The following is a 14,741-nucleotide window of genomic DNA, read 5'->3' on the forward strand; positions in this document are numbered from 1 at the left end:
GGTAAGGGGCATCATTTGCCAACCATCCTACCAAACGCACACACCAACACATTATATCCAAGTCTTGTAATTCTCTTAAGCATTTAAGTGTAATATAAGTAACCTTTTCACACTTAGTGTCTAGCCTTCTTATCCGATATTTAGCCTATACGAGACATAATATTCCGCTGCAAAGGGGTTGCCTGGCTTAGCTTGCGAAGGGGTGCGAGTTAAGTGGCACACGAGCTTGGTTTTCTAGTGTCAAAGTAACCAAGGCGTGACACTACGCTCAATTCTTCTATTACGACCGAAGTATTATCACCAACTTTTAAACGAACACAGAAAGTATTATCACCGCCATCATCACCGTCTTCATTATCGCTGTCATCATCATCGTCTTCATTGTCTTCCTTATCGACGTCATCATTGTCTTCATCAGTATCGACGACGCCATGATTGTACACTTTATCGTCATACATGTAAGTAATTGCGTATAAGTCTCCATTCACAGCAGCAATTCTGTAAAGTTGCGCACTTAGACCATCATGCTGCTTGAGACGCTGTTTGACCCACCTATAATCGTCCTTTTTCGTACTAATCCTACACCAAAACAATACGCCTGAAAAGATAAACAAAACGACACAGTTTGTCGCGTTATCAAAGCCATCTTCATAAGGCGGTGAGGTCAAGATGCACTTCTCAGGTTCGCCTCCATAAGGTGTGCCTAGTAATTCAGGGAGAATAATTGATTGGCGGGTGACTGGATTCCAAAGAGAGTACATTGTCGGACTTTCCCATTCTCCTAGGATTAACCAACCCATTGACGACGCGTAAATAAACTTGCCTTGTAATTCTGCAATATTCTTGACGTGGGAAGTATTGTTATTCATTGAGAAGAAAGTTTGTTTTTCCTCAAGTGATGCACTATCGTTTTCATTTGTAGCAATCAACCATGGTGCTCCATCTATGGCTGATAGTTCGCATAATTCGTCTTCCGCCATGTTTACCCTATGACTCACGAATAATAATCTCAATGTCTTGCAAACTTTGTTTTTTTTTTTTTTTTTTTTTTAAAAATTTAAGGGCAAGTTTTATAAATACAATAGTAAGACTTGGAAGTTGCCTAAAATTTGGACTTGTTTTTTGGTAATTCATATAGGATTAGGATATAGAAACGATACTGTGATTTTTTTACTAAAAGAATTGGAGAAGTTCCAAATTTTACTTAATAAGAATCCGGCTCCTAATTAAATCAAGCATCTTATTTACACAAACCATAAAACTTTCGGATCGAAGGGCAATCCTTCGAAGCTAGAGATCGAGCTATCGATACCATGGAGTATTGATAATTTGCTTAAACACGTAAGTCGTGCCTATCTATCCTCGCTCAATTATTTACCTGATCATATGAGTACACAAATACCGAATTTATGTCCCAACCTACCCCATATCACATTCATGGTATGGAACGTACAAGGTACCGGTAATAAAACTAAGATCAATGCTATTAAGGAAGTTGTGAAAACATATAAACCGTCTGTCCTTGCTCTTGTGGAGACACATATGGGGGAAGAACATGCCATTAAATTGGGAAACATCCTTGGATATGATGGTCAGTCGCGAGTTAATGCCATAGGGTATAGCGGAGGTATCTGGCTGTATTGGAAGACGAATGTGGTTAGTGTTTCTCCGGTGAAGGAGCATACGCAATTTATTACAGTAGAACTAGCTCGACTCGGTGAACTCCCATGGTTCTTTTCTGCAGTATACGCCAGCCCAGACCTGACAAATAGACGGGAACTTTGGGCGGAAATGGAAGAATTCGCACGTGTTAATAACCGGCCATGGCTATTAGCGGGGGATTTTAATGAAACGAGGTCCTTAAGTGAGAGACACGGGGGTGATAATAACATGGCTCGGAGATGTGAACGTTTCAACAACTGGATTGAAGATTGTGAATTGATTGAGCTTGCCTTTACAGGCCCTATGCACACATGGGCTCGCGGTAATAGTGTCGAAACGAGACAAGGAGCTCGTCTGGACAGAGCATTGTGCAAGTCGGACTGGAGCGAATTGTTTGAAGATGCGTTGGTACGCCACTTACCCGCCATAGCATCTGACCACTGCCCGCTTTTAATTTCCCCAAATGGTTTCGCACCTTTAGCTGCCGTGAATCGCCCGTTTCGATTCCAAGCATGCTGGTTGACGCATGAGAAATTTAAAGAGTTTGTTGAGGAAAATTGGTCACAGCACGGTGTCTTTTCTGCGAGACTAGAACAATTATCATCGAAACTGCAAGATTGGAATCAACAAGTTTTTGGCAATATTTTTCGTCAGAAAAGGGAACTCAAAGCACGTATAGAAGGATGTCAAAGAGAACTCTCCCTGAAAAGAATTAACTACCTTATCAAATTGGAAGCGAAATTACGACGTGAACTCGATGAGGTACTAGCCCGTGAAGAATTATTATGGTACCAGAAGTCACGCATGGATTTTATACGAGATGGTGATCGTAACACCTCTTACTTTCATGTCAGTACTCTCATTCGAAGATGGCGTAATCGGATTACATCGCTAAAAAAAGAAAATGGAGAATGGACGTCAAAACCACAAGAAATAAAAGAAATAGTAGTTAATTACTACAAATCCCTCTACTTGGAAGAACAGGAGAATGACGTAGAGGACAAGTTGCCTTGGAATTTATTCCAGGACTTCTCGAATACCGATTGGGAATGGTTAACTAGACCATTCAACATTGCCGAAATATAAAGAGTAATAAATAATATGGGAGCGCTAAAGGCGCCTGGTCCGGACGGTTTTCAAGCTCTTTTTTACCGGAAAAATTGGGAAATTATTGCTGATTCCTTATGAGAGATGGTCATAAAAGCTCTAGAGGGTAAAGGGATGCCAGTAGGATTAAATGATACTCATTTGGTCCTTATACCCAAGGTCCCTTCTCCGGAGACTATTTCTCAATTCCGTCCTATTAGTTTGTGTAACGTTGATTACAAAATTATAAGCAAAACTCTAGCTAATCGAATAAAGAAGGTCCTTCCGCATCTCATCTCAGAGACTCAAAGTGGCTTTGTACCGGGAAGGCAAATTACAGACAATATCGTGGTCTTCCAGGAGGTTATTCACTCTATGAGAAAAAGAAAAGGAAAGCAGGGATTCATGGCAATAAAAATTGATCTGGAAAAAGCGTATGATCGTCTTCGTTGGAGCTTTATTCGAGACACCATGAAGGATATGGGCTTTCCGGGTCTTTTGGTGGATGTGGTTATGGAATGTGTAACCTCAACAAGAATGCAAGTTTTATGGAATGGTGAGCCGACTGAGCAATTTACCCCTACTAGAGGCGTCAGACAAGGTGATTCTTTATCATCTTATTTATTTGTTATGTGCCTAGAAAAATTACAACAAGCAATTGATCTTGAAGTCCGGAACAAAAATTGGCGTCCTATTGTTGTCGGTCGAAATGGCCCTTCGATTACTAATCTTTTCTTCGCGGATGACATGGTTTTGTTTGGGGAAGCCAATGAGGAACAAGCCTTAGTTATGCGATATGTTTTGGACAATTTTTGTGAAGCTTCAGGCGAAAAAATCAGTTCGGCTAAGTCGCGGGTCTTCTTTTCTAGTAACACGGCCGAGGAGATTCGATCGACGGTTAGTACGACGATGGGTTTTGAAGAAACAGCTGATCTTGGGACTTATCTAGGCATGCCTACCATCAATGACAGGGTAACCCGTCACACCTTTGCGCATTTAGAAGAGAAAATGAATAACAGGTTAGCGGGTTGGTCTACAAAAAAATTGTCTTTAGCAGGCAGGGAGACCTTGGTTAAATCAACTTTAACAACCATGGCTAATTACAGTATGCAGACAGCTAAAATTCCGCGAACTATTTGTGATTCTATAGACAGGAAATCCCGTCGTTTCCTATGGGGTGGAGATGAAAACAAAAAATCCATCCATTTAATCAAATGGGAAACGGTCCAACAACCTAAGGCTCGAGGAGGTTTGGGCATTGTCTCAGCTAGGCAAGCCAATGCAGCTTTTTTAACAAAACTTGGGTGGCGAGTTTTAGCCGAACCACATAGCTTATGGTCGAGAGTTCTCCGGGCTAAATATTGTAAGAATCGGTGTGATATTGACATTTTCCAGCCCAAGACAAACATGTCAAATGTCCGGCGCAGGAATCTCCTCACGATCCCAAGACAATTGTACGAGGCACGCCTCTGCAGTGGGGAATGGAAGAAGAACTTTGTTCTGGGACCACGCTTGGGTAGACGGTATCTGTCTCTCTGACCATACTATAAATCCCATACCGGAAGAAACCTTAAGGGCAACAGTCAGTGATATGTGGTGCGAATTTAATGGGTGGAAGTGGGACTTATTCGCCGATCTTTTGCCGCAGCCCATCCTCCTTAGGATCGCCTCGATCTCTTTGGTTCACGATCCAAGTTTGGAGGATTCTTTGTACTGGCAAGGCACGTCTTCAAGTAAATTTACAATTAAATCCGCATTGGGTTATTTAAAGGGAATTGATTATGACCAATTACCTGAGTCTCCAGTCTGGCGTACCATTTGGAGACTACCTGTCCAACAAAGAATTCGTATGTTTCGATGGTTAACAGCCCATGGTCGTCTTATGGTTAATGTTAATCGGGTTAGAAGAAATATGGGGGACGACCCCCTTTGCCCGAGATGCCACGCAGCTGAAGAAACAGTCGAACATCTCCTTCGTTCATGTCCAATATCTAGACAAATTTGGAACTTGGTGGGCATTAATCCAAATAACGCCTACTTTTTTAATATCCCGTTTGAGGAATGGCTAACCAAAAATGCTAGCAATGATGTCGAGTCCTCTATGGAGGATTATTGGCCTATGAATTTCGCAATCACCTGTTGGTGGATTTGGAGATGGCGCAACAATGTGGTCTTTGGTCGAGATGGAGAGAACCCCATAGATCCCCATACTTTTCTTTATCAACAATTTGCCAGTACGAAACAAGCTCTAGACCGTCACAATATCTTCACTCCTATCCCCCGAAGGGCCACAACCGAAATTTTTATTCGATGGTTACCACCTCCCCACGGGTGGGTGATGTTGAATACAGATGGAGCATCAAAGGGAAACCCGGGTCCAGCAGGAGGTGGAGGTATTTTTCGAGATGAAACAGGTAACTTTATTACTGCTTACTTCTTTTCATGTGGGGTGTGTACCTCTATGAAGGCCGAGATACTCGCTCTGTTGGCGGGCTTAGAAAGAGCAAAGGAGCTACGTATTCCGAAGCTGATTATACATATGGATAACTCTCCGTGTGTCGATCTCATAAATGAAGAACAATTAGTGAGCAACAGCTTGAAGTTCCTCGTCAAAAGATGTAAGGACTTGTTGAAAGGGTCTCATTGGAGGGTCAAGCTTGAGCATACGTATAGAGAAGCGAACAAAGCAGCTGATCTTCTAGCCAACAAAGGAGTTAATTCGAGTACTTTCATTACGCATCAAGATATTCCTCTTAATGAGCTCCGTCCAATCCTTAGGGAGGACATTTTTGGAGCTACCACTCCTCGTGTAATAGCTAGCACTTAATTTTCGGGGCTTTGCCCCTCTTTCGTACCAAAAAAATAAATAAAACTTTCGGATCCGTTTTTACAAATGGGTTATTTACTCAAACCCGGGTCGGAATTTTAGAGTGGCGAAGTATAACATAACTTAAAAATTCATATTTTAGATCGATTTAAAGGGGCGTTAAAGCCACACAATGCAAGTGGACCTGTTTAGATCGATTTAAAAATTCAGAGGCGTTCATACACAAAGAATGTCAAAGATAAATAAATAAATGAAACGGAGGGAGTAGACCTTAAAGCCACACAATGTTGAGTTGTTACTGAATTGAAGCCAACATCAATAATACAAACTAGAAAAGAAATTATATCCAACAACAAAATGGTTGTGACCTCATGCCATAGAAATCCTTGTTATGATGTTGACCGCTTGATGTGTGATACATACCAGTGGTAAGTGAATAAAAAACCATTTCATCATCGATGCGTTTTGGTAGATAAATTCTATTCCGCATGTTGTTATCCTTCGTTGATACCGAAAATGATGATGCCGGACTTAAAAATAGCATATAATCCCTTTAATCGTCTAATGCAACCCAATGATTGCCTAATGTATCAAACCTGAACACTTGAACCTTTTTCCCATTTTCTTTAATGAAAATCGATATAAGTTGACTCTCAAGCTCAGCTAACTGGCATGAGTATAGGAATACGTCTTCTAGTATTGGACCCTTATAAACCTTCCAACTCCATTTTCCCTCCACCATTTTAAGAGCTCCGAGATTACCATTCACGTCTAGCAAATAAAATGCTCCATTGTGATACATGGGCCTAGAATTATCGTTACTTCTAAACTCAATAACCGTTTCAGAGTCAAACTCAGATTTAGCGGAGCCAAACTCCCATTGGTCATTACCACCTCGATGGTAAATGATATGTACATTATCATTAAATGCCCAAATTCAAACGGTTAGACAATCGGGAGAAGTAGGACATGTTGAAAATGCTAATCTTGGAACTTCGGCATTCGTCATGCCATGAGAACAGTATTTGTAGCCCTTTCCTTTAAAAAGGTTAAAGCATTGTAAGGGGTGTCCCTCGATTCGCAAAAGCAACCAACCATCCTTGCAAAACTCGATTATCGATACCAGATCGGGTGAATGAGGTGTCATGATGGTGTGACATATGTTTTGACATGGATCCCATAGTTCACAAATCCCGCCTTTGGTATTCTTGAGCGACATGAATAGAGGATATAAACAATTGAATCTCCACTGGGGGCGAGAAAGGCTAGAATGCAGTATCTTGCAAGTGGTACGAAAATTCATGTAGTCGAACAAATGCAAATACTCTGTTACTGATATCAACAAGTCTAAGGGTAGTCGAAAAATTAACAATGATGTTGGTGTATCCGTCTTAATCTCATCCAACTCTTCAACATGCTTACTCCCTCCGTACCAGACCAAAGGTAACACTTACTATAAACGGACGTACCACACCAAAGGTAACATTCCTTATTTGGCCCACAACATTACCAACTTATCCTTATACCCATTTGATATTTACACAAAATGCCATTACATACCCCACCTACCAACCCACAATTAAACCCACAATTACATACCCCACCTATTTTTTCCCTCTTTACCCTTACTTTTTCCACTTTTTCTTAAATACTCCAATTTTCCCTACGTTACCTTTGGTGTGGTACGGAGGGAGTATTATTTTCAATACCCTCTGATTTTGCTGTGATGAGTCTGGCCGGCGATAACCTGACAATTTTCATTTAAGCGGTTTAGCAATTTTCGAAAAGTACTTCCTCCGTCTCGGTCAATTTTTGTGAATGATATTGAGTGTGAATGATCAAATTGTTCATCAAGTTCATTCTTAAAATAGAAAGGATAACAAATTACTGAGATACCCCAAAATGGAAAAGACAACAAATGACTGATACGACTAACCAGGTAGTATTGCGGGGCATGAACCAAATAGGATTATCGATTTCAGGAAGGATATCGGGATACGACTTCAACGAAATGTAACTATCATCTTGTAGACGATATTGATGCATTGTTCGACTCCAGTGCCAAGTGATATAAATACAATTCCTTTCAATGCCCGAGCAAGACTCATCTGCCCAACACCAAGTGCAACAACCATCGCCTAATAAAAACGCACGATCTCCTAACGATTCCACCTAAATCCACTTCATTTGGGGAAAATCCAATCTCCAAACATAGACCTTTGCAATGTCATATTCACCTAGCGATTGTCGAGTCATAAATATGTATACGGCATACAATACACCACAAACTTCGAACAGAAAATTACGTCTATAATAATTCACGGAGAACACGATCCTCCCACATGGATCAGGTTGTATCTTCAATGGTTCAAAAAGGATTAAATTTGAGCTACAATTACTGTAACACCCCCATACTCCAAGTGCCTTACCAGGACCACTCAGGTATGAAGACATTACCATCTCGGTTGCCCGAGGTATGATAATCAAATAAACAATGAAGAAACAACGTTTAATTATAAATACTTAGCGAAGAGGTACAATTCTCAAAACCAAATCGAAAGTACAATACATGTTCTCAAACCTGATTGTTCTAAGCGAAATGTAAATAACTAATAAGCTACAGCGGAAGACTCCTATCATCATGTCGTGGCAATCCCAGCTATCCCAGTACTCATCTCAATACCTGCTCAATATCTGCTCACCATCCCCGAATGGATCACCGCAGGTTTACAAAACAACACCGGGATCAGTACTAATCACACAATTCAATATATAACAACAATGAGATAAACAGACGACTTAAGCGTCACACACACACAAACACGCCGAATCCAATCATCTCAATCACCGATCGTCCCTTTGGACTAGCCCGCCGTGGGGGACCGCAGCCGTACCCACCAAATCCCCGCTCCACATAGTGAGCGATAACCCTGTCCATTAATGTGCACATCCCTTCTGTGGCGGGTTCCACAGAAGGCGAAACTAGGGCGTGAAGCCACTCCCGTAAGTGACCCCACTCAGCCGAGGCCACGCCTCGCGAACCATCAACAACGATCACAACCACAAACACAATACAATTATATATCAAACAACCAAACACAATACATCAACCAACATCCCATTATGGGACTAATACTGAGTAGGAAATCCTACCTGGAAAGCATAACAATCATCAGACGATCTAGCAGCTGTCTCAAAACCTCTCCTTTACAAATCCTTCTCCTATCACATAATCACATAATCACAATCTAACCTTAACAAATCATAAAAACCCCCAATCCCAAAATTAGGGTTTAACGAAAGTTGACGAAATACTATAAAATTGGTATGCAGATCTTACCCTCGACGCAAGGATCACAAAGGTATAAAGAACGATGAAATCCGGCCTCTCAAGCTCCGGGATTTGTCAACAACACGGATGAATGCGAAGAACGTAACTTGAATCTCCCTTTTAATGTTATTAGGTTTGTAAAGGTGTATTATGAAAGTGACGGAAAGATTTATATATTAATCCGTGTTATTAACAAAACCCGTCGAATTATCACCCCGTAAACCGGATACTCGATCGAGTAGCTGAGGTACTCGATCGAGTACCCCCTTACTCTATCGAGTACCTAAGGCTACTTGATAGAGTACCCCCTTACTCTATCGAGTACCTAAGGCTACTTGATAGAGTACCCCCTTACTCTATCGAGTACCTAAGGCTACTTGATAGAGTACCCTACAGGTCAGAAACTTTTCTAAAACGCAACTTACCCTTACTCGACAGAGTAAGGCCTACTCGATAGAGTACCCCAAGACTTATAAATACGGAGTATTACAATTACAAACCTTTATACGGGCAAAAATATTAGGGTTATTTAATGTCAATAATCAAACCTAAGTCTCCTCTTCCTCATTTAATCCAACCTATTGATTATCCCATATTAATCTGATCTTTACTACCATTTAACTTATTTTGATACGTTGGAAAGGCAACCTATTAAACAGGTCATCCTTAGGAATAAAAAATAAAAGAAAAAAAAATAAAATCATTAAAACAACAACACTTCTACATCCTCTTCAACCTTCAACCTTCATCCCCTTCAACCTTCAATCTTCATCCCGTCTCAGCCTTCACCAAACACTAAAAACCACAGCCACGGAACCACACCGCATGTCCACCACCACCACTGAACCGCATCACTTTAAGCCCACACCACCGAACCACCTAAGCATAACCGCATCCTCACCCAACCCTCCTCTCTCACCAGGTCACCACCCCCATAACCACTAATGCCCAACTGACGATGACCACTCCCTGCCGCCGACAGAGCTCTGACGACAACCCCAGCCACACCACAGCATAACAACGAAAAACCACCAACCCTCGTTACGGACCCAGATCTCGTGGTGATGGTTGTTGGTGTCGATAGTATTGTCGTTATTGTGGTGGTTGTGGGTGGTGGTGAGGCGGCTGGTTGTTGTGGGTTGTTGGTTAATTGGGGAAAAGGTTGATGTTTATAATGTTGATGCAAAAAGTGAGTCTTCTGTTGATTTCAATAGAAAAATCTTAGAGTTGGAATCTGGTGATCATGATTTCGAGGAAGAAGTAGAACAACCGCTACAAATGGGTTCCGACGATAGTGTTACTTGCGAATATGATGCATCTGGGTATTTTGTTAGATCTCCTTTTCTATTTTTTGGGTGGTTGCAGGTGTGGGGTTCGGGTGGTGATGTCGAAATTGTGGGGATTTGTGATGTTTTGGGTGATGAAGGATAAGATTTATGAAGGAAGGAAAAGCTTTGAAGAATAACAATGGAGAAATGAAGAAGGAAACAAAAAAAAAAAAGAAAAGAAAAGAAAAGAAGATGACCTCTTGGGCAACCGGTTCTAACAGGTCAAATATGGGATGAGATCAATGCAAGTTAAATGATAGGAAAGATCAGATTAATATGAGATAATCAATAGGTTGGATTAAATGGGGAATGAGAGACTTAGGTTGGATTATTGTCATTAAATAACCCAAAATATTATAACCACACCTGTAACCGTCTTCGTTATCACTACTATTAGGTAAATTATACCATGCACCCAGGAGTATGGTGCATGGTTGATATAGGACCATTTTGCACTCTTTTTCCCTCTATTTTCATGCATATTCGACCCCATTTAAGGCGGTTTTGTACCCCCTTTACTCTCGTTTCTAGTCCCGATTCCCTTTACTATGACACTTTGGCCCCCTTGCAGAAATTGAGGCGGGAACGGGCGAAACGAAGCTAGAAAGACGGGATTTCTAAGCTATGCATGAAAGATGAAGGGAATTATGCTGAGGAGTACCCTCAGCCGGTAGGCCGGCAGCCGGCTAGCCGACTGGGAGTACATTTACAAGGAAATGAAGGAAGATGTATGAAGAAGCATCCCAGTAGGTGGGTGGCGGCCGGCTAGCCATTACTGGGAAGGCATGTGAGCTTAACAAATTCAAGGAAATGAAGAAGGTTACAGGAATCTCCCACGGTCAAATGCCGTGGCCGGCTAGCTAGCGGGAGTCCCTCCAAAAGCAAAAGTCAAGATTGAAGTCAAGGGTGCCCACCGGTCGGGGGCCGGCCGGCTGACCGGCCGTGCACACACGATGACTTCAAAACTTCAATTCAAAGTCCAGGAAACTCCCAGCCGGCCAAAGCACCGGCGGCCGGTTGACCGGCCGTGAGTGCATATACGTGTTTCAAAGCCCATTTCCAATTTCGGTCCTAATCCTTGTGTAACCTATATATACCCCTCTCCTTAAACCTCTTGACACACAACCCTAGATCTGAGAATATTTCCCCTTCAAGTTTAAAACTTTGCTAATCCTTTGCTAATCATTCCTTAATTAAACTAGTAATTCAATCAATTTGCGATTGAATTTGGGTTGTAAGAAGAAGATTGAAAGTTTATACTTATTTATTCTATCATTATTACTTTCTTGCTTGTTGATTGGTATTATTTCTTTCCTTATTTTCATTTGTTTACATTTTGTTCTTCCTTGAAGTTTATTTGATTGTTTATGTTAAAATTGTTGTTGTTGTTTGTTTGTTGTTGTTAATTTCATCTTTGTTCATCTTTTCATTGTTCCTCTTTGCTTTGATTCTCTTTCTTTTGTTCATCCTTGGATAGTTGTCCCCAAAGACTTAATCTTTGGGTTGATTTGGTTAAAGATTGTGCCTTTTGGATTAGTTAACCTTGTTATTAGATAAAATCTCTTTCTCTCTTGATTATTGTTGAATTTGTTGCATGATTAGTAGTAAGATTCATCTTCCCACCATGTTTGTGACCAAAGTTTCCATCTTTATTGTTTATTTTGCAATTAGGACCATGATTAGTGAGTAGTCTCTTTCTAGGACTCGGTTTGACCCGATATGGGTAATTTCACTAACTAATTGTCACTAAGGCTAATTTGTGGGGAAAATTGGTTAGGGTAGTCTTGGGGAATTTTCATGCTTAAGGTTTGGTTTCCGGGTAGTGTCGGCTTTTGACCCTTGACCACCAACGGGAGTTGGTTAGATTGTTAGTCGAGTATTTTGGGACCGACCCTTGTCACCAACTAAGGTTGAGACCGGAAGGGAGAACCGAGGGAGGGTGCCTCTAGGCTAGTGTTTGAAATCGACCTCCGGAAGGGGGAGTGGGATGACCCGGAATTTGATGAGGGCTTAATGACCTTGACCATTCACTTGACCTCCTTGGGAAAATGCATGTTCTTGGGGTTGTCGGGTTTTGAGTTAGGGATACCGACTTTCGAACCCGGGAGGGGGGTTAGTCGGAGTAGCTAGTGTCCTAGTGCGAGACCGGAAGGGAGGTTCTAGGCGAATTAGAGCCATCTCCCCCTTACCTTTCTACCCCTTTTGATTAGCCGAGACGATTAGTATGCGGAATTACTCATATTCATGGTTGGACCGAGTTCTAGTCATTCTCTTTATTTGATTTATCCTTTATCTTTAGCTTGTTCTTACCTTATCTAGTTGTTTGTCTTTAAATTCGATAGTTTAGCGCTAGTTTGTTACCACCCACTTTGTTATTTATCGACTTAGCTAAACCGGTGAATTAGAACGATTAGTACTCCACCTACTCCTTGTGGGATCGACCCTTTTAAGTGTACAACGATAAAATCGTGCACTTGCGAGGTATAGCTTGATACCATCAAGTTTTTGGCGCCGTTGCCGGGGAGTACGGCTTGATATTAATCGTTTTTGTTCTAGTTTAGACTAAGTCCTTTGTTACTAATCTTTTCTTTCAAGTGCTTAGGTCTTTTGCATGAGTAGGCGACGAAGACGAGGTCAACCGATATATCAACTTGACCGCGAAATTGAAGCCACGGCAAGAAGACTTAATTCATTAAGAAGAAGGGGTTTACTTGATATTCCACCGATTGAAGAAGTTAATCACCAAGAAGCTACCGAAGTGTTTGAAAATCCTTTTGGGGTTTTAGAAGAAGAGCCTAACACCATGGGTGATCCGGTTCCGATAAGAGACACTATGGCTCCTAAGCACATAGTCAATCCAAGCATCCAAAGGCCACGAATTCAAGCTAATAACTTTGAGATTAAAAATGCTTTGCTCAACCTTGTTCAAGACAACCAATTTGGAGGAGGTCCCTTGGAGAACCCAAATGATCATCTAAATGATTTCCTTGAAAATTGTGATATGTACAAATCAAATGGGGTTTCCGATGACGCGGTTCGCCTTAGGTTGTTCCCCCGTTCTCTTAGGGGTTCGGCCAAGGATTGGTTGAAGAATTGTGACCCGGATTCCTTCAAGACATGGGATGAGTTGGCATCGGTATTTTTGAACAAATATTTCCCACCCTCAAGAACGGCGAAAGTGAAGAGTGAACTACAAAGCTTTACTCAAGAAGACGATGAGACCTTATATGAGGCATGGGAACGGTATAAGAAGCTCCAACGGTTGTGCCCACACCATGGCATCTCCGAGGCCGAGCTAGTGAACAATTTCTACAAAGGGTTAACTCAAGACCTACGACTTTCATTGGATGCGGGATCCGGGAAAGGTGCCTTAGACATTTTGGGGCATAAAGCGGCGAAGGAACTAATTGAGGAGATGGCCTCAAGAACTATGGAATGGGGAAGTGATAGGCAAATGAGGAAAGGCAAGAGCAAGGATTCTAATTCGGTTTTGAATGTGGAAGTTAAGGGTATGCTAGATGAACTCACCCAACAAGTTGCTTTGCTAAATTCAAAACCTAAGGGCTCCGATATGAGGCAAGTTTTGTCTTGCGAGTTGTGTGGTGAACAAGGGCACACTCCCATTGGGTGTCCCTTGATTGCACCCCTAGGTGAGGAATGCTATGAGCAAGTAAATGGGATTTGGGAGTCCACAAGTGCAAGACAAGGTTTCAACAATAATAACAACAACCAATTTGTCAATGGAAAAAGAACTCACCCTTTCTTGTCTTATGCTTCACAAAACATTCAAAATCCCACCACTTCCCAACCTCAACAACAACCAAGGTTCAATCAAAACTCTCAATTCCAAAGGCAAATTCCACCCGGTTTCCAAGGGAAACAATTCATCACTCAAAACCAACAACCATTTGGAGGTTTCAAGGGACAAAATTCCAATCAACAACAAAACCAAAATTTCCAACAACAAAACCAAAACTTCCAAACCCCTCAAAAACCATCTTGGGAACAAGCTTTTGAACAATTGGTCATTGCAAATCAAAAATCCGACTCAAAGCTTGATAACCACATTGCCTCACAAAGCCGGGTGAATGATGAAATACGGGCATCACAAAAGGCTACGGAAACTCATGTGGCCCAAATTTCTCAACAATTGAGTCAATTGGCTCAAAATCCGGGGAAGTTTCCGGGGAATACGGTTAACCCAAGGGAGATGAATGCGGTGTTTTTGAGGAGTGGTAAGCAATTGGAGGAGTTTGATAAATCTCCTAAGTGGAAGAGGAAGAGGGTGACTAATGAAGTTGTGAAAGAGCACCCGGTTGAGATTGTGAAAGAAGATGAGATCATGGTGGAGAAGTCTAAGGAGGTGGAGATGGTTGACCCTCCAAAGCAAGATGAGCCTATTGCAACTAAGGCCAAAGAATGTACTCCACCACCAAGGGAGTATGTAGCACCGGTACCCTTTCCACAAAGGCTTGCAAAGCCTAGAATTGAAAAGAAGTATGAGAAG

At 41.6% G+C, this 14,741-nt stretch overlaps 1 protein-coding gene and 1 non-coding gene across 2 annotated transcripts; one reads left to right on the forward strand and one right to left on the reverse strand.

Moving 5' to 3' along the window:
- Positions 1-1,437: 1,437 nt before the first annotated feature.
- LOC141639607 (uncharacterized) lies at positions 1,438-2,748 on the forward strand. Its single transcript, XM_074448683.1, has one exon. The coding sequence runs from the start codon at positions 1,438-1,440 to the stop codon at positions 2,746-2,748; it is 1,311 nt and encodes a 436-aa protein (XP_074304784.1).
- A 10,661-nt stretch (positions 2,749-13,409) lies between these two features.
- On the reverse strand, positions 13,410-13,516 carry LOC141639609 (small nucleolar RNA R71). The gene has a single exon (XR_012542598.1). It is a non-coding gene; the product is annotated as a small nucleolar RNA R71 (small nucleolar RNA).
- Positions 13,517-14,741: the final 1,225 nt, after the last annotated feature.

The sequence above is a fragment of the Silene latifolia genome, unplaced genomic scaffold, assembly GCF_048544455.1.
Source record: "Silene latifolia isolate original U9 population unplaced genomic scaffold, ASM4854445v1 scaffold_468, whole genome shotgun sequence".
Classification (NCBI taxonomy): Eukaryota; Viridiplantae; Streptophyta; class Magnoliopsida; order Caryophyllales; family Caryophyllaceae; genus Silene; species Silene latifolia.

Bases quoted from the DNA above. Each gene is read 5' to 3' on its own strand.
- LOC141639607 (XM_074448683.1), top strand. From the start codon at position 1,438: ATGGTATGGAACGTACAAGGTACCGGTAATAAAACTAAGATCAATGCT.